At 38.2% G+C, this 21,848-nt stretch overlaps 1 protein-coding gene and 1 long non-coding RNA gene across 11 annotated transcripts in view; one reads left to right on the top strand and one right to left on the bottom strand.

Moving 5' to 3' along the window:
• Positions 1 to 21,848, top strand: part of TMX3 (thioredoxin related transmembrane protein 3) — an 80,538-nt gene that overhangs the window by 32,416 nt on the left and 26,274 nt on the right. For 3 of the 10 annotated variants that reach the window (XM_037892897.2, XM_043539924.1, XM_027829005.3), the window contains exons 10-13: positions 13,755 to 13,853; positions 16,404 to 16,461; positions 17,598 to 17,651; positions 19,179 to 19,235. The exons of 1 other annotated variant lie outside the window; for it this stretch is intronic. In XM_037892897.2, the coding sequence (XP_037748825.1) occupies positions 13,755 to 13,853; positions 16,404 to 16,461; positions 17,598 to 17,651; positions 19,179 to 19,235 (268 nt within the window). Of the gene's footprint in view, positions 1 to 5,392; positions 6,343 to 6,900; positions 7,045 to 8,442; positions 11,071 to 13,754; positions 13,854 to 16,403; positions 16,462 to 17,597; positions 17,652 to 19,178; positions 19,236 to 21,848 lie in introns of those variants that run through there. 6 more of the 10 variants (XM_037892898.2, XM_037892900.2, XR_006288604.1 and 3 more) reach the window with 5 other exon arrangements.
• LOC122464510 lies at positions 6,329 to 10,974 on the bottom strand. The gene is made up of 2 exons (XR_006288605.1): positions 10,815 to 10,974; positions 6,329 to 10,430 (listed from the first exon to the last, which is right to left on the bottom strand). It is a non-coding gene; the product is annotated as an uncharacterized LOC122464510 (long non-coding RNA).

The following is a 21,848-nucleotide window of genomic DNA, read 5'->3' as shown; positions in this document are numbered from 1 at the left end:
AAATTTATTCTTTTCACTCACGTAATACTGAGGTGTACTTATCCTGAGGTCAACCTATTAATACATATTAATACCACTTTAACTCATTATCATAACCATCACTTCTTGCTTAAGCCAGTTTACGGTTATTGTTTCCATGTTTCTGCAGGTATTTACTGTTAAGCTCCAGCTTCTACCATTGAGTAAGCTAGACTGAGTTCCCCAAACTCTGAGGATAACTGTCAGAACATCTATCTATGCCAAAGCTTACAGGCCTACTGAAACACACTTATGCTAACTTCTGCTAACTTGCTTAAGCTAATGTCTTACAGTATACAGGTCTGCAGGTTTCTTGTGTTACAGCTGAATATAATGAAGGCTAAGCTAGCAAGCCAGTCCTATGGGCTACAGTATCTAGCACATCTGAGTCTGTTAGGAGTGCTTCCATGTTCTGACTGAGTCCAGAGGCAGATCCTTGTCACCGGTACCTAAGAAGAAGCAACTTAAGTCTTCTGAAGCCTCGGTACTGGGGCCTTCAAAGTCTACAGTGAAGGCACCAAGTAGAGGCAAGAACTCGACGGCATGCTCAAAGAAGTTCACCCAGGCACAGTCCATAAGCCAAGAGGGACTGCTGAATCTGGAGCCCATGAAGGCTAATTCCCAAAAGACTGGTGCACCTTTTGGTATCACAGACTCAGGAGCCCTTTCCAGTGCCGTCTATACCCGAAGCTTTTGAGGAAGCCAGAGAGTTGCTTAATTATTGGTGCTGGTTTCCCCTGCTGTTCAGAAATCTCTCATAGTACCGGGATTGGAACAGCACGCTCCCACAGAACAGCCCCAGAACATTGTTCAGTACCGGTGACTTCTACAGTTGCGTCTCCTTTCTGTAGGGTTCAGCAGTGATCCCGCAGAACCCTGATTTCCAGATTCAAAACAGGTCTCTCTGGAACTGAAGGAGTCACCGTGGTCTGAGGAAGTGGACTCCTCATCAGACTCCAAGGTCAGATCATTCATGTCTCTACCTGAGCATGCCCAGCAGCCCAGTGGGGTTCCTGCCCACTGTAGTACCTGCCACAAGACTTAGCACTCTAAGGATCAATGGCCTGCACATAGCGGGGTGCTATGCCACCCAGTGAGGCAGTAGTGACTGAATCTACTTCTCTCCCCCCTGATGGTTTCAGTGCTCATCAAGACTTATTGAGAAGGTTGGTTGCAGCTCTGTATAGCCATCTACAAGAGGTGCCAGAAAGGTCACACAGGCTTGTGGGCATTTTAGCCTTTGCAAGGCCCTTCAGAGTAGCTTTCCCAGTTAATGAGGCTATCCTGGAACCTGTCAAAATTTTATGGCAACCCCCATCTTCCTTGCCTCCCACTGCTAAAAGGGTGGAGAGAAGATATTCTGTCTCTTCACAAGGATTTGAGCTTTCTTATAACCACCATCCTCCAAGATCCCTGGTAGTCACTGCTGCTAATGAAAGGGAGAGATTGGGACACCAGGCCTGTACCCCAAAAGGAAAAAAAGGTAGTCCTATTCAGCAGGAAGCTGTATTCCACAGATTTACAGCTTAGGATCATGAACCAGCAGGCTTTGGGTTGTTATGGTTTCAGCCTGTGGGATAAAGTCCTGAAGTTGAAAGAGAAGCTTCCTGATGAGGCAAAACAGGAGTTCACTGTTATGGTGGAAGAACAAATTGGTTGCTACAAAGGCATTGCAGGTGAACTTGGATGCAGCTCGAGGAAAGGTTTCCTCCATCACTGTGCGGCATAGATCTTGGCTGTAGCCATCAGATCTTTCTCCAGAGATTCAACAGACCGTTTAAGACCTCCCATTTGAAGTCCCCTTGCTCTTTTCCGATAAGACAGATGAGCAGCTTCATAGCCTTAAAAGATTCAACAGTGACCCTAAAGTCTCTGAGGATCTGTATACCTGTGGCTAAAAGAAAACTGTTCCACCCACAGCAGTTCCAGCCCAGCTTGCCTAGCACCCAGGACCTGTCCAATAGAGGAGCAGAAATTACAAGAGGTATCTCTTCCTCCCTCTTCTGAAGTTGCCGTTCTTCTAGGCAAACTGGGTCCTCTAAACAGTCATTTTGACCTGTTGATTGAGAGCAAGCTACCACTTATCAGAGTACCATCTTTCCCCACACCAAATTTTGCCAACCATCTATCCCACTTCCTAAGCATGGGACTCTCATCACCATGGATCAGTGGATCTTAAGTTTGGTTGAGCTGGGATACACTCTCTTCAATTTATTTCTCTCCCCCTGCCCATTCCGCATCCCTCTTCATGGACTGGGCTCTTGAGTGCATGCTACTTCAGGAGATCCAGCCTCTCCTCCACAGGGAGCCATAAAAGAAGTTCCCATAACATTCAGAGGGAAGAGATTTTATTCATGTTACTTTCAAATACTGAGGGCAAAGGTGGAGGTCTCAGACCTAGTTTAAATCTAAAGCAGCTAAACAAGTTCCTAAAAAAAACAAAATTCTGGAGGGTTACTCTAGCACAGGGATCGGCAACCTTTGGCAAGCGGCCCATCAGGGAAATCCGCTGGCGGACTGGAACGGTTTGTTTACCTGCAGTGTCCACGGGTTCGGTCGATCGCAGCTCCCACTGGCCGCCGTTCGCTGTTCCAGGCTGCGGGAAGCGGTGTGGGACGAGGGATGTGCTGGCCCCTGCTTCATGCAGTCCCCATTGTCCTGGAATGGTGAACCACAGCCAGTTGGAGCTGCGATTGGCCGAACCTGCAGACGCTGCAGGTAAACAAACCATCCTGGCCCACCAGTGGATTTCCCTGATGGGCCACGTGCTAAAGGTTGCCGATCCCTGCTCTAGCATCTATAATCCCTTCCTTACATCCTTGGGACTGGAGTGCTGCCCTTGACTTAAAGGATGCTTATTTTCATATGATTCACCAGAGCCACAGAAAGTTTCTCAGATTCATGGTCAGTGGGTCCTATTACCAATTTGGAGTACTGCTTTTTGGCCCACCAGCAGCCCCTCATATTCACAAAATGCATGGCTGTAGTAGTAGCATTCTTGTGAAGGTCAGGAGTCCAAGTGTTCCCCTACCTGGATGACTGGGTGGTGAAAGTACGGGTCTCAGGTACTCTCCAGCTTAGCCACTATTTAGTCTACTTTTGACACTCTTTGGCTCCTAATCAATACAGAGAAATCTATCCTGATACCTGTTCAAAGAATAAAATCTATTTTGGCTGTCCTAGATTCTACAGAGGTCAGGGGTTTCCTGCTGATTCAGAGATTCCAAACGATGCAGGTCATTGTTCTAGATCTAAAGGTGCATCCTCTCACTGTGGTTCAAAATTGCTGCAAACTTGGTGCAGCATGCCAGGCTACACCTCAGAGAACTACAGGATTGGCTAGCCTCAGTGTACTCACTGACCCATCATCATGTGGACATGGTAGTTCTAATACCTGCTCAGGTCTTGTCCTCTCTGACTGGTGGGTAGAATCTGCAAATGTTTGCAGGAGTGTTCTCTTTGCCTTATGATAGGAGTCACTCACGCTGGTCACAGATGCATCAGGTCTAAATTGGGGAGCTCATTTAGGTCCCTTTCAGACTCTCAGAGCCTTTGGTCTTTTCAGGGTATAGGTCTCCATATAAATATCAGGGAACTTCAGGCCATCCGTTTAGTTTGCTTGGCGTTCCTTATGAATATTAAATGGCGGAATTTTTTGAAACTCACAGACAACACAGTAGCCATCTTCTGTGTAAACAAGCGTGGTGGAGTGGGAGGAAGGGCGTTCTGAAAACTTATGGCAGTAGGCGATTCTCCTTTTGAATTTCTGCATCGCCAGTTCTATCAGCCTGAGAGTTGCTTACTTTCCAGGAGTTCAAAACACATGGACGGTCCACATGAGTAGGTCATTCTCAGGTCACCACAAGTCGCCTCTTCACCTAGATGTGTCCCTGTCCATTTTCTAGTGATGGGACACTCCCCAAATTGGACCTGTTTGCAACAAGACCAAACAAAAAATGTCATTTTTTGTTCCTGAGTGGTCACAGCCTGGGTTCACTGACAGTTGCTTTCCTCCTACCCTGTTCAAAATGCCTGCTGTATGCTTTCCTTCAGGTTCTGTTCCTGTCCAAAGTCAAGTACGATTCAGCTCACCTTTTTCTAACAGCCTCAGTGTGGCCCTGATTTTGAGTCTATTAGCCCTGTCCGTCAGACATATGCTGCCTCTCCTGAAAGATGTGTATGTGATCTCTCAGGACCATGGCCGCCTCCTTCATCCCAATCTTCGGGCCCTCCACTTGACAGGTTGAATGTTTCATAGCTGACAAACTCTGAATGAGTTTGCTCTAAGGGGGTGCAGGAAGTTCTGCTAAATAGTAGGAAGCCTTCAACTAGGTCTACTTTTTTGCTAAATGGAAGAGATTTTTCCATTTGGTCCATACACAGAAGTATTCCCCTTAGCTTAAGCACCAATTTGCCATGTCTTGGGCTATCCTATGTTTCTGAAAAAAACAGGGGTAAGCTCTTAGTTCCATCAGAGTCCATTTGGCGGCTATCTCAGCTTTCCATCTTCCCATGGATAACCAATGAGTTTTTTTCAAATCCCATGTCCATCAGATTTCTAAAGGGTTTGCTCAGATTATACCCACAGGTTCACAAGTTGGTTCCACAGTGGAGTTTAGATTTAGTACTTGCAAAGTTGGTGGATCTCTCCTTTGAACCGCTGGCGATTTGTTTGCTGGTACACCTGTCTATGAAGGTGGCTGTCTTGGTTGCTATAACCTCAGCCAGAAGACTAGGGGAGCTGTGAGCCTTAGGATCAGAGCCTCCCTGTACAGTTGTTTTTTTAGGGACAAGATTTTCCTTCGCCGTCACCCAAAATTCAATGACATAGGTTCCAATCTTCACATTAATCAAACAATTTATTTATCAGCTTTCTTTCCAAAGCCACATTCCAGTAAAGGGGAAGAGAAGCTCCACACTACAGATGTTGGAGCTTTGGCTTTTTACTTGGATCTCTATTTGTTGATGCTACTGATTGGCTAATATTGCACTGCCAGGTAAAGCAGTTGGTCACTCAAACAGGTCACAGGTAATTTCTGCAGCCTTTCTGGCTCATGTACTCATACTGGACATTTGTAGGGTGGCAGCCTGGTCATCAGACTATATGTTTCTGTTTCACAAGGCCGTCTCTTGTTAATCTAGAAATGATTCCAGACTTCAGTGAGTGGTCCTACAGTCTCTGTTCAGTTAGAGTCAGAGCCCGTCTCCAGTTTGAACTGCCTGTGAGTCAACTACAATGGAATGGACATGTGCAATCCCTCAAAGAAGAAAAAAAATGGTTATTTTCCTTTCCATAACTGTTGTTCTTTTAGATATGTTGCACTTGTCTATTCCATGACCCACCCTCCTTCCCCTCACTGAATCTTTCTGGTAGGAAGGAACTGAGGGGGTAGGGGACAGGGGCAGCATGGCTGCGTGTAGTAGTGCAAGTCACTGGAGGGCACTTGCGCTGCCCCAGCGAGTACTGCTGAGGGAAAAATCTCCAGCAGCTGTGCCTGAGTTGTGCACACGCCTGAAGTGGAGTGGACATGTGCAACACATCTGGAAGTACAACAGTCACGGAAAGGTAGGTACTGTAACTGTTATTCCTAGGCAGTCTGAAACAGCAAAGATTTGTTTGTTAAAATCCTTGTACTGAAATCACTGTACATATGGGGACATCAGTTTATCTCTTTTGAAACCTCAGTAGCTTACTATCAGCAAGGCTAAAATTTGGCTGACTATATGTTGTCCCTTTTGAGGTTTAAATGTAGTTGACCTCATGTAAAATGTAATGTTTTTTGTATGATCTGAGTTCAGAAATTTAATTTAAAACTTTTTTTGGTCCCAAAAAATGTGTGGTGCATCAGGCTTAAAACTTTTACAGAAGTTGATTCCCTTAGAAATCTGCATAAGTAGAGTAGTAGTTTGTCATGGGCTGGTGTGTATAGATGGTTTAGGAAGTATCTGGACAGCATTACTGCTCCTGCTAGTGTAGTTGTAGAGGATGAGACTAGAAATCAACACAGAAGATATAATAGCTATCTCTCATCCACCTTCCTGCCCTCCTGCTTCTGCTGGGTGAAATAGGCAGTCATGGGGATACCAGTTGTAATACAAAAAACTATAAGCTGTGGTAGCTAGAAAGGATGTTTTCAGGTGTTGAACGCAACGTAATTTTATCCCCCAAATTACTAAAACTTGAGGTCTGGAGAAACGAGAAATGTTAGGCCAAATATTAATAATTGTCTCAATGCCAGTTCAGGGATATGACTCATACTATTTTAGATTTTTACCATGCTGTAAGGGACACCGCAATTAAAGACAAGCACAGACTGTGACTGTTTTATTTCGAAAGAAAGAGAAAGAAAGGAAAACAATAATTGAACAAAATGAAACAAAAACAGAGCACAAGCAATAAACAATGGTTACTTCCACTACAGACTCTTCTGTAGTCTCTCTCTGGAGATCTTTCAACAGAGATTACACCTCAAGAGAAGATCTGCTCTGGTGGGCACAATCTTCTCTAGTTGAGATAAGAGCAAAGTACATTATTCCCAAAATCAGCAGAGTCGTGTATTAGTTGGTCATTAATAAATAAAACATATTATAGTTGGGCAATGAAACTTTGTTTGAAAGGTTGGTGAATCTTATTTGGTTTAGCATGGATAATCTAAACAGTTTATAAATGGGCAAATGTAAGTGAGTTTAACTAAATTCTGTGAAACTGAAGAAGGTTTTAATTCTTACTGAAAAGAAGCCATTTAAGGACCAGTCTTGAGGCAGGCAAATTAAATATTAAGAATTTTACCTTCAAATTAAATCCCACTATTCATTTGTTTACCAAGATTAGCAAGTCTCCTCCCCAGGAGTACATAGTCTAAATAATCTGGTTTTTAACAGGAGAAGCTGGGAATACCTTAAATTACGGTAGGACTTCAGTATTCCATTAAAATTAACAAGAAATATTAAATATTAAATCTACTCTCTAGACAGTGCTTTTGCAAACTTCCTCTTGCAAGTGATGCTGAAGTGTCAGTAATGGAGTCATGGTGAAGAAGTGCTGGGTTTGGAAGGTGGTGTTGATTCAATGTAGTGGCTTTCTTTCTTTCTGTCTTGTTGCTGCTGTTTGCTTGCTTATCGAGGGGTTGTCTTGAAGATGTGATGAGATGAACAGGGTGTGCCAAGATGAGTGCTGTGAGTTTGTGTGTGTAAGAGTGTATGACTTTATAATGGTTCAAGAGCGGTATAAGTGTAAATGTAATATGATTAGGGATTAAAAAATAAAAACCTATAACCTTAGGAGTGCATGTCTCAATTGAGAGGAATTTATACTTTTCCACAGTCTCACTGAAGGAGAAAGGCACATATTTCAAGAGGTCCAGTAAATTAATATACCAGCTTCTGTCACCTTTCATTTGTTTGTCCGCTTCAGGGGATAGTCTTGGTGGCTTATGAATCTTCAGCTTATGAATATGCGATCTCCTAATATATATGCATCAGGATTGTAATTCATCAACTTCAGGATTATATGGCCTTTGTCTTTTTGGTGGGAATTTCTTAGAACATCTTTGAAGATAAAGTTTTTACTCTGTTCAGTTTATTTTCTGAGAGATCCCTTTGGTTCTTTTAGGGTGTAATACGAGTTGAAATTCAAGTAAGCCCAGACGCTCCTATGTCCTATAAAAAGATCTTTCAGCTCTTAAAATGGTCTGTTTAAACGTAAATGATTCTTAAAGAGCGTCTTTAAACTTAACTTGTCATTAGAGAATATGTTGTCTCTTCTTACCAATCTAATCTTGGTGGGGAGGATTTTCATCTCTTCTTGAGTTTGGTAAAGAAGTTGCTTAAAAGTTGCCAGATAACTAGTTAATTCTCCAATTCATATAAGTATTTCATATTCACATGGCTTCTTACATTATTATTCAGTTATAACATCAAACAAGCTTCCTATGTTCATAAAGTATATTAATATTCAGATACTGATATCAGGGTGTTACTATATGAAGACTTGCATTTGAAGTAGAACCCCAGGGTTACAAACACTTCAGGAAAGGAGGTTGTTCATAACTCTGAAATGTTTGTAACTGAGAACAAACGTTATGGTTGTTCTTTCAAAAATTTACAACTGAACATTGACTTAATACTTAATATAGCTTTGAAACTTTACTGTGCAGAAGAAAATGCTGATTTTAACCATCTTAATTTAAATGAAACAAGTACAGAAATGGTTTCCTTACCTTGTCAAATATTTTTTTCAACTTTCCCTTTGTTTTTTTTAGTAGTTTACATTTAGCATAGTACTGTACTGTACAGTATTTGCTTTTTCCTTTACCTTTTGCTTTGCTTTGCTGCTTGATTGTATACCTCCAGTTCCAAATCAGGTGTATGGTTGACCGGTCAGTTTGTAACTCTCATGTTCATAACTCTGAGGTTCTACTATAGGTACAAAATATTCACAGATATACATCTCAGAAGACGCTTTTGCCATCTGAAGCATTTGAGGGAAAACAAAGGCTTTCATTTGCGTGTTGAAGGAACCAATATATTCTGCAAAATACTTCCCATCAATAAATGTTTTCCTTAACTTTTGAAGAATGAAGACTTCAGAATGTTTATTAAATAAATCAGTTTCAACAAGGATATTTCTAAAATTCTTTGTGTGGATTTAAACTAAAGATTTTCTTTGCAAAGGGGTGGGGGGGGCTGATTTAGGTTATAGCTCTGAAAACACATCCTAAGGATCTCTCCTCTTTTGAATATCCTAAATAAAGAACATCCCCACATTCTCTTACACAGCCAGTCTTTCTCTAAAACATAAACATCTTAAAAAGTTTATTTTCTTGAGATAAGTCATGTCTGTACTACATTGATGTCTTGCACAAGGGGAGGTGTTCTGTTCTGTGAGATGGCACGGTTTCTAGATTTACCACCTTCCATTTGTATATGTTTGTAATTAAAGACTCCTGTCAAATATTCTATCAAAGAACAAGTTGGAATAACTTGCTCAGATGTCTCAAATTTGTGTGTATGCCCTGAAATTAAAATGTACGCATCAAACTGCCTTTGTAGCAGTGTCAGGCTGGCCATATCTCCCTTGTTTACTATGTTTTTAAAGATGTCACTGGTTCACAAAAAGAGATTTCTTAGGAATTTCCTTAATTAGCTTGAAATTTTCATTTAATTAAATAAGTAATCAAAAGAAATTATGTGAGCTATCTCATTCCACTAGTATTGTATATGTGAAAATAATTTTATCTTTGTAAATTCAGTAAAATCAAATGAGAGTTTGTAATAACCTCTAATTAGAAGAATAAATTATAATACTATTTTTATCAGTATTAACATCTTTCTGTACATGTTAAATGGTGTTAAACAGTAACTTGGAATGTCTTTCTGTAAAATACATTAGTCTCCCTGCTTCCCCACCGTGGCCAGACTGACCTCTATAACTTATTGTGACAATCCACTAGACTTAATAACATATTCTACAAGTGTGGGGGGGGGAGGGCAGGGTGTGAAAAGTAGTTTTCAGCTGTGAGACCAACTTGTGTTGCAAAACAACTGGTATGGTAACCTTTCTTTAATAAATCAAAAAGATATACAGGAAAGAGAACAGATTTACACTTTTTAGCTATATTTTTAAAAAACATTTATTTTTGTAAACATTGGGAAAAAGTTAGAAATTTCACATTGCAAAATAATGTCAGTTGTTTACATGAAAACAATAAGGAGGAGCAGAAGTGCTATAAAATGGTAAGTGTTTTATAATGTACATGAGATAACTTGAGGGTGTCTGCACACAGATTTTAATCAGAATTCTTTAGGCTTTTATTCAAGAGACATTGCCACTGCTAGTTTCCATGAATGCTTCCTCCAGATTGTTCTAGATAAAGTTGTTGCTATCCTCAATGGTATTAACTATGGTTGTCTGAATTTTGGAAAGGGTATATGATAACTAGTTCAAATCCCAACTCCCAAAAATTTATTTGCACACTTACCCCATTTCCGATACCCTATGTTTTTATTTCACTACTTTTCTTACCACTGTGCCAGTGTATTTTATCACTTCTTGATAGATGCGTGGCTTAGTTTGGTGGTAAATCATGGTTTGTTTCATAGACTTGTTTCCAGTGGTGGAAGAACGTAATGCCTCTGATATTTGCAGGAAAATTCTTTTGATTAAATGAGCAGATCTCCATATATCCACTCTAGTTGCTCTCTTGATTAAAAACATATAAGACAGCAGTCTTCTATCAGTGACTGTGGTCTCCCTTTGTTGGATACCACAAGGAAGACTAAAGTGAATCCTCTTTAAAGTGTCTATTAATTGTTGATCTTCACTCTTGAGCTGTATTTCCATTATTTGACTCAGTAGCTTGAATTTAATAGTTATATTCATGCTTTTTCTGTAATGCATTTGAGAAGTTAGCCTATAAAAAAAGCATAAATTTATTAATAAAACTAGTGGATTGTCTGACATTTGTGCATCTACTTAACCTGACATTTTTCCTAATAGTGCTCGGGTTTATTTAAATCAAACAAACAAAACTCAGAAAACATTTTTCCTTATTCAGCTGTTTAAAATGTGTTAATTGTTTTTAGCAGATGGTCTTGACAACAGTCAACTTAATTTTGAAATTTTAAATGGAAAAATATTACCTGCATTTTTTAACGTTAGATACCTAGACTGACACATAGAAAGGATTACACTTTCTTTTTTTTATTTTAATCAGAAATAAGAAACATAAAATTATATCTCTTTTTTTATTTCACTATCTCATACTGGCAAAGTATAAATTTAAATATTCACTTACCATAAGATTAACAGTAGACTGGAATGAGACATTTCTGATGAGGATAATGAAAATCTTTTGCTTGCCTTAATGCTTTGCCTCTTTGTGCTTTCCTCCAAACTGAAATAGTCTGTTTACGTGTGCTTGTTTTATTGGCTTAGACTTGGAGGTCGGATTTCCCCAGAAGCCTGTTTGAGAATGGAAACCAAAACTGAAACTTTACAAGTTTAAACTGCACTGGGTTAATCTTATCAATTGCTGCTGTCAGAACAGAAATGAAAAATTGTTGAAAAGTATAATTTTAGTTTTAAGATGCCTTTTTTCAATTTGTGTGATAAAGCACCAAAACAGTGTAGACCAGATGAGTGGCCACATAGAAATATAGCAGTGAAGTATTTTCAAAATCAGCTATTGATTTGTATCAAAAGAATGTTTAGACAAAACTGTGAATGGTTAAAGAAATCTAAAATCAACTTCTTCAAAAAATAATTTCTGTCTTTCATTTGACAAATTTACTTTTAATTATTTTACAATAAATTCTCATTATAGAATAACTCTAGATAGGTTAGCAACATATGCATTCATATCTGCTTTAGAGGGCTTTTTTTCATTATCCAGTAGATATTCTCAAAGATACCTAAACAGTAAGTATCTGGGATTAGGTTTTCTTCAATTCCCTATGCAATTATTTAAGTCCTCCTACCTCACAGAATAACAAGGTAGGAAAACAAGCAAAATATTCCTAAAATGCCCTCCCTATTAGGCTATATTTTACCTTAATCTAGTGTAACTAAAACATCATTTGTTGTAGGGACCTATTTATAAAATGTTTTTTCTTCCTTGTCCCATTTAGTTAAAAATAGGCTCTGGTGTACCTTTGCCACAAAGCAAAAGAAAAAGCAAAGCCAAGAAGTACTAGTTACTTCATGTCTACAGTTAAACCCAACTGTTCAAGCAGTTCCATGCAGATATCTGTGCCAAACATCAGTGGGTCTTTGCACAGGTGCTAGGGTCCAGCTGCATGGAGCTCCTGTCACTGCTGGCAGTCTTTTTAAATTTTAGTCTTAGTAAATTTTACTCAAGCTGTGATGTCTCATGTTTCTTAAAGAAAACACATTGATATAATAAAAGCAATTTTAATATAGAGGCCAGAAAGTTGTGCAATAGGACTATCACTTCATTTAAATGATTTATTGTTTTATAAATGTGCCTACATTATTAATTATTATGATTTATTTGTATTACATTTACACCTATACATCTCAGCTGAGATCAGGGTACCAGTGCTAGGTATTATACAAACATATTAAGAAATAGTCCCTGACCCCAAAGAGCTCATAATCTAAGTAGAGGTGACAAAGAATGAGAGGGGAAACACTCACAAAGTACAGCAGAAATCTGTTTAATCTAATTGGGACCAGGGCCAGATCAGATCATCAAAAATTCAGATAATCCGGAGAATGGAAAAAGTGCAAGGCAGCAGCTCTATCTAGCAGCCAACAGAGATATTGCCTTCTTCTGGACCTGTGCACGCCGGTTTTTCAGTTAATACGGAGAGCTGGATAACGAAGTGTTGGATAAACTGGGTTCTACTGTCGTAAAGTGAATTGTCCAGGGTCACATAATGGTTTAATGTCTGAGCCAGGAATAAATCCATATCTCCTGATTCCTAGTTTAGCATCCTGACCACTAGACTACACTACCCCCTTAATGAATTTGTAGTTCTGCTATAAACCCATTTGAGTGAGATAGTGGGCATAAATGTATCATTATATCCTCCTACCTATTCATTTATTGGGTCCTCTGGAAAATGACAGTCCTAGAAGGGTTAATGTTTACTTGCTATTGTTTTATTAATTAAAACCTGTTTCAATGTTTGAAACCCTTACATTAATACTGTTTAAGCTAAAAAAAAAAAAAAAAAGGCAATTCATAGTCTCAAGAGAAACTATTCACTAGTAAAGAAATTACCTTTTGGGAATGAACTTTCCCATACCTTTTCTTTTTCATTTTCATTTTCCATAATAAATTCACTTTAAAAGTTTGTTATAATACTGTTATGCCATTGTTTTATTTTGTTTTGTTATCTGAACAAACAAGAAAGGAGGGAAGCATGTTTCAGCATAAAGAACTTTTGAGAGTTGGTATAGGAAATGAAGGGTGCTTTGTTAACTCAAGAATGGTCTATTTTTAAAATCTTAAGTTAGCTGTACCCTTCACGCCATAACAAATGTTTGATTAGTCATATCCGGAAGTGTTAACCTCTTAATAGTCGACGTTAGAGTTTCCCAATATGACTCATTCTGTGTGATTGTGTCCAAATATCTGTTGTTCAGCTCAACATGTGGTGGTGGTTGCACCTACCGGCATACAGGGCATTTTGTTGTATTTTAAGTCCATATTAGGTCACAGTTTTGTTTCTTTTTGTGTCCTTACTGCTTTATTTTGTAATTTCATTTCTAAATTTTAGAGGATGTTAACCATTCCTTTTTGCCAACTTGCTGCATCATAATTGCCTTTTGCCATCAACAGTATCGTGGATATATCGAAAATAGATTTTGTGGTTTGAGAAAACAAAGTCTTTAAAAGTCACCAAAAATTACCAGTTTTATTTGCAGTTAAAGTACTTAAAACATTACAGTGAAGAAAATTCCATATTTACAGTTTACACATAATCAGTGGTCTGCCTTTTGCTAGCACCATGTTGCTTTCCTTTTACTCTCCCTCTGGGCTTTTCTGAAGAAAAGGCTGTCAGTCATTCCCCTTCGAAACATTTGAGGAATGTATGAAATCACCAAACTTTTTTTTCCATTTAAGATTTTAACCCATATCTTCAGAAGTGGAAGGTAGAGTATTACCTTATACAGCCATATATTTCTGCTCTTACTGTCCATCCTAACCATTTAGCAATTTTCTTACTGCATTGCTGGTGTTAATATTCTCAATTTTTCCATTTTGGAGAATATGAAGATGGTGATCTATCATCTTGGATAAACCGAGAGAGATTCCAAGCGTATCTTAATGTAGATGGGTTTACACTCTATGAACTTGGAGATACAGGTAAGATGCTCCCACCTTCAAGTTATTTACAATATTTACTGAAGCCACAAAGAAAATGGAATAAAAATTATTTTTAAGCCTCCAAAAGAAATTACATTCAGATTTAAGGCTCATACTTCCCAGTTGATTCTTAGTACACTAAAAATCTCACGTGGACCTCAGTACACATACTTTAATACCTAATCACAATTGGGCTGAGTTAAATCAAATTTCATCCTTCTAGAAAGATCATAGAAAGCATGCATGATTCCTGACTAAACTCTGCAGGAAATCTGGATGTGTTGCTCTTTATTTTAGGAAAACCTTCTGCATTTAGGGACTGATCCAAACCCACTGAAGTCAGTGTAAGTCTTTCCTTTGTCTTTAATGGACTTTGGATGAAGCCCTTATTTTTAGCTCCAAAATACACACAGTATAGAGTTGCCAATTCTGTACTGTTCAGCGAAACTGAGTAGACTACAAGTTTGAGATTAGACTAAACTATGTTTCATTGGTGTTGTGTAGATTACCCTCCAGGAGCCTTGTGAACATGTATGTATGTATGAGAGTTTTGTGATGTATGTTTAAGGAGCATTGCAAACCTAGTTTGGCTCAATTGTGTTGAATTATTTGGGGGTTGGATAGGAGAAAAAAATAATGGATATTCATGGAGGTACTTCTTTCAAATCAAATTTTATTTGGTTTGTGGAATTTCAGTTGAGAAGAATAATCTGTTATCCTATACACCTGAGAGGTACAGGATTACAGCTAGTGTTTAAAATAGATACATGAGTGTAGTTTAACATCTATGGTGTAAATTTTCAGAGGTAACTAGATACCAAACTTAAGATGGCTTGAAGGAGCCTGATTTTCGGAAAGTGCTTAGTCACTCTCTGAGAACCAACCCCTTTTTAAGATCTCTCAAGTTGGACATCCAAAATTGCTATCTGCCTCTGAAAATGTAGGCCTTTATACACCAAAACACTGACTTTTTTCAAATTCAAGAAAGTAAAATGTCAACTAATTTAGATCATTATGAACATGTATAGCAGTTTCTGTATTATAAATAGAAATGTATAAAAGTGCTGGAACACCTTTTAATTATAGTTTCAGTTCCATCATCAGTATTAGCAAATCCTATTAGTTATAACAGTGATTATTTTGCGAAATAGCAAAAGACATTAGTTGATTCTGTCAATGCGATAAAGAATACGTATCTTCAAGTTGTGTCCAATATCATTATGAAGGAATATCTTGCCCACAATGAGACTTCTGAATTCATCCACGTTTCTCTAGAAATCTCAAAAGCACTTGAGAGAAGTGTCTCTAATAAAGAGGCATTGAGATGTTAATATGTTAAGGTCTAAAGGGAACAAGGACAAGTGGGTTTGCGGTGGGAGCATGGAAGGTGATGGGAGAAAGTCCCTACCCCCATCACATTTTTAGTCCTTCTCCCAACCTCAAAGAAATCCCTCTGCAACTGCACCATGGAGAAGTGGAATGGGGAGGAGCTGTGGAAGTTGCATTATCTCTTTTCTCATTCTCGAACCCTTCAAGGATTCCCTGAACAGGAGAATATTGACATTGTCAATATTATCCATCTTATGTGTGTTCTCCCTCTACATGAATCTCCTTGCCTGGGGTGCAGTTCAGGGGCAGCAGCAATCAGTAGGGAGGTATTGGAGCCTTGGAGGCTGGGGATGATAAATAGCACTATGTTGTTTGCCTAGATCTTGAGATTTTAGGTGGCCAATTCACTGCTCATTCCACTGTGGGAAAACTCAACTTTCCTAACACGGGGGGAGGAGTGATTTGAAAAAAAATCAGTCAAAACTTGAGGCATTTCTTACTCCCTGTGCTGAGTTTGCCCGACATAAGAGATAATTTGACCTAAATATTGATTGAAAGGTGCTTCAAAACTTCCACGAACTAAACCAAGCAAGGACCAGTAAATTCAGAATTTTGGTTCCATTACATTCTACATGGTTATTCAATAAATCTGTGCACAGGGTGATTTGAAAGTGAAGTTCTTCTAACAGTGGACTACGAACCATATAAGAAGCTATTTTTCTGACCTGGTGGCACAGCCAAGAATTCAAATAAAATTCTAACATTTCTTCATGTAAGTTGTAAAGAATAATACTCAAAGTTTTTAATTAAACGAATCAAGTCACAACAGTGATTAATGAGTTGATACAAATAACGTTTTGAACTTTTAAAACGACAGAGCTCTGGTGGTTGTGAACAGAGAGACTGGAACAAACTTGATTTCCCCTCTTTATTTTTTCCAATAGTCATGCTAATCTGGCATTCAGTCACGTTTCATTTATTTTCAATAGATTAGTACAAACTGGTGTATGTAATCAGATGTTTGTATAGCTTCTTTGGGACAGTTGAGAAGGGCTCTTTGTACACCCCAAGATTTGGGTAATTGTTTTCAAAACTGAATGGTTCTATGATCTGAGAGTTGGAGAATGGGAGGTAGTAGTGATCTCAGCTTCCCAGACAAAATAATAAGATTCCCTTGCAAGAGCAATATGGTGAATTTAGATATCTTATTCTGTATTTTAGGAAAACTTGTGGCGATTGCGATTATTGATGACAAAAACTCTTCAGCTGAACATACCAGGTACAGTATTATTGACATTCACTGTGAAAAGTAAAGAATTTGTGCTGGTTTGGATATTGGAATGTCATCAAGATTTATCTTTACTAGTTTATCTCATATCGGAAAGGAATATTCAAATTCTTGAAGCTGTTTTAAATGTTCACAAAGTGAGAGTTGAACTGAAAAGCACTGATATTTGCACATTTTCTGAGAGTGCTAGACTTAACGAAGACCTGATTCTGTAGACCTTAGTGAGTGGCCCCACTAAGGCATATATGACTACTTGATGATTAAGGGCTACAGAAAGTACCATAATTAAAAGGGTTAATTGGGCATTCATTTACATAGATTTGAAATGCAAATATAGGATTTTTCAGGTGCAATTGCAGGTGAAAATTGGGCCTTTTATAAGAAGTATCTTGATAGAACATTGATTATTATTGCATAACTATAGGTAGGGCCAGTCAGAGTCCAGGATCCTGTGATCTTCCTGCAAATAGGATGTGTAGCTTTTAAGATCATTGTATTAAATTAAATTTTAAATATTTAAAAGTTAGAAAAGAATGCTAGAGGTCAGTCAATTATGAGGTTACTTTTGATTTAAAAAAAAATGTTGTTAAAGATTGATCTTCAACTCTGTACTGTCAGTCACATATTTTAAAAAGACATCATCAGTAAGTTTAGTCATTTGTACCATTAAAATAAAGTGTTGGATATCCATTTGAAGGAATGCCTTTTATCCAGCTGGATAATAATTTGCTAAGGAAATTGAGGACACATAACCCTCTAGGCAACCATGACTTTTTCAGGAGACACTCATGTATTAAAAATGATTATGTTCTTAAGTTCTTTTTGTGCTAATTTGTACCATTTACTGGGATTTTCTTGGAGGTTGGTATGGTACATTTGCTGGTGGCAGTAGAGATAATTTAATTATGTCTGGTCCAATGAAGATAGCATTTTAACAGGTACTTTATTCATTTTGTGAGGAAGGTGAGTTTTCTTAGTGAGAAAGGGGAATCACTGTTTTCCATTGCTGAGTAGATAGCATTCACTCCTTATTCAAAGAGCCAAATGGTTATTTATTTGAACCTTGTAAATCCAAAGTTGACTCTATTATAGTTGTAACAGTTTTTTTTTTTTTTTTTTTTGAATAGGCTAAAGTCTGTTATTCAAGAAGTCGCTAAAGATTACAGAGACCATTTTCACAGGTATGTGTATGTGATACTATGGTAGCATAGCTTTTATTCCCTGCCCTATATGCCTGTCATTTAATGTAGCGTTTCTCACCTTTTGAGGTTGGCAGTCCCTTATTTGAAGTAAAAAATTTTATGATCTTACATTTACAATAAAATATCAATGATAACAAGGATAAGCCTGTGTAATTTATTTGTTTGTGTCTTTGAGAGCTTGACAGAATACTTCACCTTGAAGAGTAAAGGTGTGTGAGGTGTAGGGGAGTGAGATTTTCTTTGCTTTAGATTGTAATTTCCCTAATTGCATTTTGTAACCCCCTGTTTGAGAAATACTGATTTAATGGATTGTTCTTCATTACATTCTCATTTCAGGAGTGCAAACTGTGCAACATAACTGTTATGAACTGTAATGTTTTCATGGCAATACTTTCACCATAATTAGCCTATTAGTTTGCCAAAATCAAGTATGATTCTTGTTGTCAGTCAACTGAAACTTAAAGTTTGAGATTTTTTTAAAAATCCTTAAGAAAAAAAAGACCTCCTTGCAAATATTTATTTATAAATAAATTGTTTTTTAGTTACTGAATTCGATTGCTACACTTTTTCTCCCTATCTGATCTTCCTGCTGCGTTCCAGGGGTGTCTGTGTAATCCAGAAAAAAAAGAACGTGCTTGTTCACTTCTGTTCTTTTCTCCCATTGCAGACTTAATTTTTTTTTAAGCCAGGGGAACATGTAGTAAGTGTATCAGACCAAAACATAAGGTACAAAGAGTAGCGTCTGAGAATGGTGGGCTGTTTTGTAAGTTTGGAGGTTAGTCATAAGAACGACCATACTGGATCAGACCAAAGATTCATCTAGCCCAGTATCCTGTCTTCTGACCGTTGCCAAAGCCAGGTGCCCCAGAGGGAATGAACAAAACAGGTAATCATCAAGTGATCCATCCCCTGGAGCCCATTCCCAGCTTCTGGCAAACAGAGGCTAGGGATGCCGTCCCTGCCCATTTTGGCTAATAGCCATCGATAGCCCTATCCTCCATGAATGTATCTAGTTTTTTGAACCCTGTTATAGTCTTGGCCTTCACAACATCCTCTGGCAAGGAGTTCCACAGGTTGACTGTGCATTGTGTGAAAAAATACTTCCTTTTGTTTGTTTTAAACCTGCTGCCTATTAATTTCATTTGGTGATCCCTAGGTTCTTGTGCTTTGAGAAGGAGTAAATAACACTTCTTTATTTACTTTCACCACACCAGTCATGATTTTGTAGACCTCTATTATATTTCCTCCTCCTTAATCATCTTTTTTCCAAGCTGAAAAGTTCCAGACTTATTAATCTCTCCTCTTATGGCAGCCAATCCATACTTTTACATCTTTATAGTAATACATGAATGTGAAGACTGTAGCAGTTGCTGCTGCCCTACGTAGTTTTTCAGTTTTATTAGAGAAATATTGTAGGAAGAATATTTTTGACTGTTGTCTATAATTTTCATTTCTTTAATGTACAATTGATTGGCTTTACTTCTTGTTTCTTTGTATCTTCCTTAGGAACTTCCAGTTTGGCTATATGGACGGTAACGACTATATTAATAGCTTACTAATGGAGTAAGTAAATTCTGACTTGAATATTCTCCCTGATCTGTGGTTGTACCAATTGTGCTACTGGTTTGAAGAAGCGCTCTGTTGATGCCGCTTCTGCGCTCCTTAGTCACTCAAACTATCAGACTAAAAAGATTTGAAGAAATTTATTTTCTCCGATGTATTTATAACTTTACTTACTAGAAGAGGAGCATCAACATTTTTCTCTTGGCCAACTTGTAGTCTTGAATTCCAAGTCCTCTTCTGTCTGTTGTACTATAAGTACATAAGGTTTTAGTTTACTATAGATATTTAAGTAGCAAATATACCATTAGGACAGTGCTGCCTGGTGAGGCTTACTTTTTAAAAATCATTTCGTTGTACTACTACAAATTTTATTAGAAGTTAACATATTTCCCAAATGTTATGTGGTTTAAAAGAAACAGTGAAATAATAGAAATAATTCAAGTCATTGACAAGAAAGATAGCTAAATTGACATGATTTATTTATGTTCATTGGTCATTTCATAAGACGGTATATGTATGAGTGCGAATTTATGGATTTTTTTTCTCTGTGCTGATGCACTTTTTATGGTTGTTGCTTTCTTTGGGTGACTTGAATTTCATGTTTGTCTCTCTTCTGGAAAGGAAGTGACTAGCAAAATAAAATGATTGTATATCATTGCCTGAAATGTGGGACATATGGTTAGCCAAGGCTCCCAATGCTCCATTTTTAGATTTAAGGCTAATTTAGGATTATGGAGTTGGAGCACCCTGAATTCTCAGTGGAGCCCCAGTGGAGGTTACAGCTGCTTTGCTTCAAGGCATGTTGGTATCCTGGTGAAGAGTCCATCAACCTCAAGAACCTCAGCCAAGGTAGACCCTTGATGAATTTGGCACAGTTCTAATAAATTGTGCCTTTTACATAATTCGGACTACAGCTGCTTTTTAAAAAAAAAAAAAAAAGTATGTCAGTGGTGTGGGCAAGAGACGTAAAGCTGAGTTTAAATAACAACCAGCATTATAGGAGTTAGTGATTTGAGATAAAATGAAATATTACGTAGCAGGTTTCAATTAGTGGGATATAATAAATACTGAGTTCACTATTTGAATTCAGGAATTAAAATTAATGCAGTTTTTCTGCTGTCCACCCTTACAACTCTCCTTACTGTGGTCCTGATTTATTTATTTATTATTGGGGTAAAAGAATGTTACGGCGGGAGGGATTGACATGGGGTGTCTAGGGCAGGAGGGGCAGTTGTGTTGGGCAAGCATAAACTGACTACATCACACATTTCTTCCTGGGAGTGTTCCCTCCCAAGTGTATGAAGGAGGAAGTAAGGTCAGTCGGCTTCAGCAGCTATCAACCTCTCTCTGCTCCCCGAATGTTCTTTTCAAGTATCCGTATTATTTGGTTGAGTGATAGTGTCTAGTGCTGTCCTGAGACAGGTTCATGTGTAATTGTGCCTGCCAATCTCTAGGGACATCTGATCTTTCTTCCTTCCGAGGTATTTCCAGGGGAGGGAGAAGCAGGTGCATGTCATGACCCATGTTCATGCAGAATTTAGGGATGCCCTCTGACTTCCACTAGCTGTGGAAAACCATGACAGGGCTCCCTCACCCCACAGTGGCAGTCACCACACTACTTTCTGATGGCCACCCTTTGCTGCTGTCAATTGTGTGTCCTGTGGGCTCTCCTTCACATTTTTCTCTTTGTTTGTGGACCCGCCCCCCATGACCTTTAGTGAACCTTTCCCTCCCTCTACCCCCATAACACTAAAAATAACCAGCACTTTTTTTGTTACTCTAATAATGGGTAATTAATCAAGGCCCTCACTTTTGCAGTCGAGGATGGGGGAAGTTAATTTCAACTGTCCTGTAAAAGTGTCCTATTTGTATAAGTTCCAGTGTATGGAAAGTTATGACCAAACTACGTTTGAGACATGCTTTGGTGTAAATAAAGTATTTCAAAGTTGTGACTCTCCACCATAAACAACAGTGTTTTTCTACATTATATAAGTGATAGAGGTAGAATATTTGTTTTGTATATACTGACACTTTAAAAACTGGCACCAAGGCACTTTACTTTTTTACTTTTAGTTCAGTCTGTTTTCCACCAGATGGCAGCAACTGAAAGTCAGTAGAACAGTGTAAAAATGTAAGATGCTACTTTCTGGTACAAGTAACCTGCTGTTTTATACTACTGTAGAAACATTTAGAAACATCTTTACATTCTTCACAAAGGATAGTATTTTAGTATCACGCTTAAACAACTTTTTTTTCTGGTGGGGTAAGAGATTGTTATAGTATTTTTATGCTTGATGTTAGGATTAAGTGTATCAACTGGAATTGCACTATGATAGTCATGGAGTTATACTGTTTAGCAGTCTGTCTCCTTTAAAAGATGGATAGATTGATTTTTGTCAGAATCTTACCAACTTGGGACAATCTTTTTTTTTAAGTAGGAAGAATAATTCTTACTGTGCTGATTGTGGGTGTTCAACACCTCTGAGAGTTTCCATTGATTTCAGTGGGAGCTCTAAGTGCTCAACAACACTGAAAGTCAGAACATCTTTTAGCGTACCTTTTTTTTTTAATTGCTCAGCTTTTGGCAAAATGGGAGCCTATCTGGTTATTTAT

This window comes from Chelonia mydas, chromosome 2, assembly GCF_015237465.2.
Source record: "Chelonia mydas isolate rCheMyd1 chromosome 2, rCheMyd1.pri.v2, whole genome shotgun sequence".
Lineage (NCBI taxonomy): Eukaryota > Metazoa > Chordata > Testudines > Cheloniidae > Chelonia > Chelonia mydas.
Note: the sequence above shows the minus strand (reverse complement) of the source record. Positions and strands in the feature narration are given on the sequence as shown.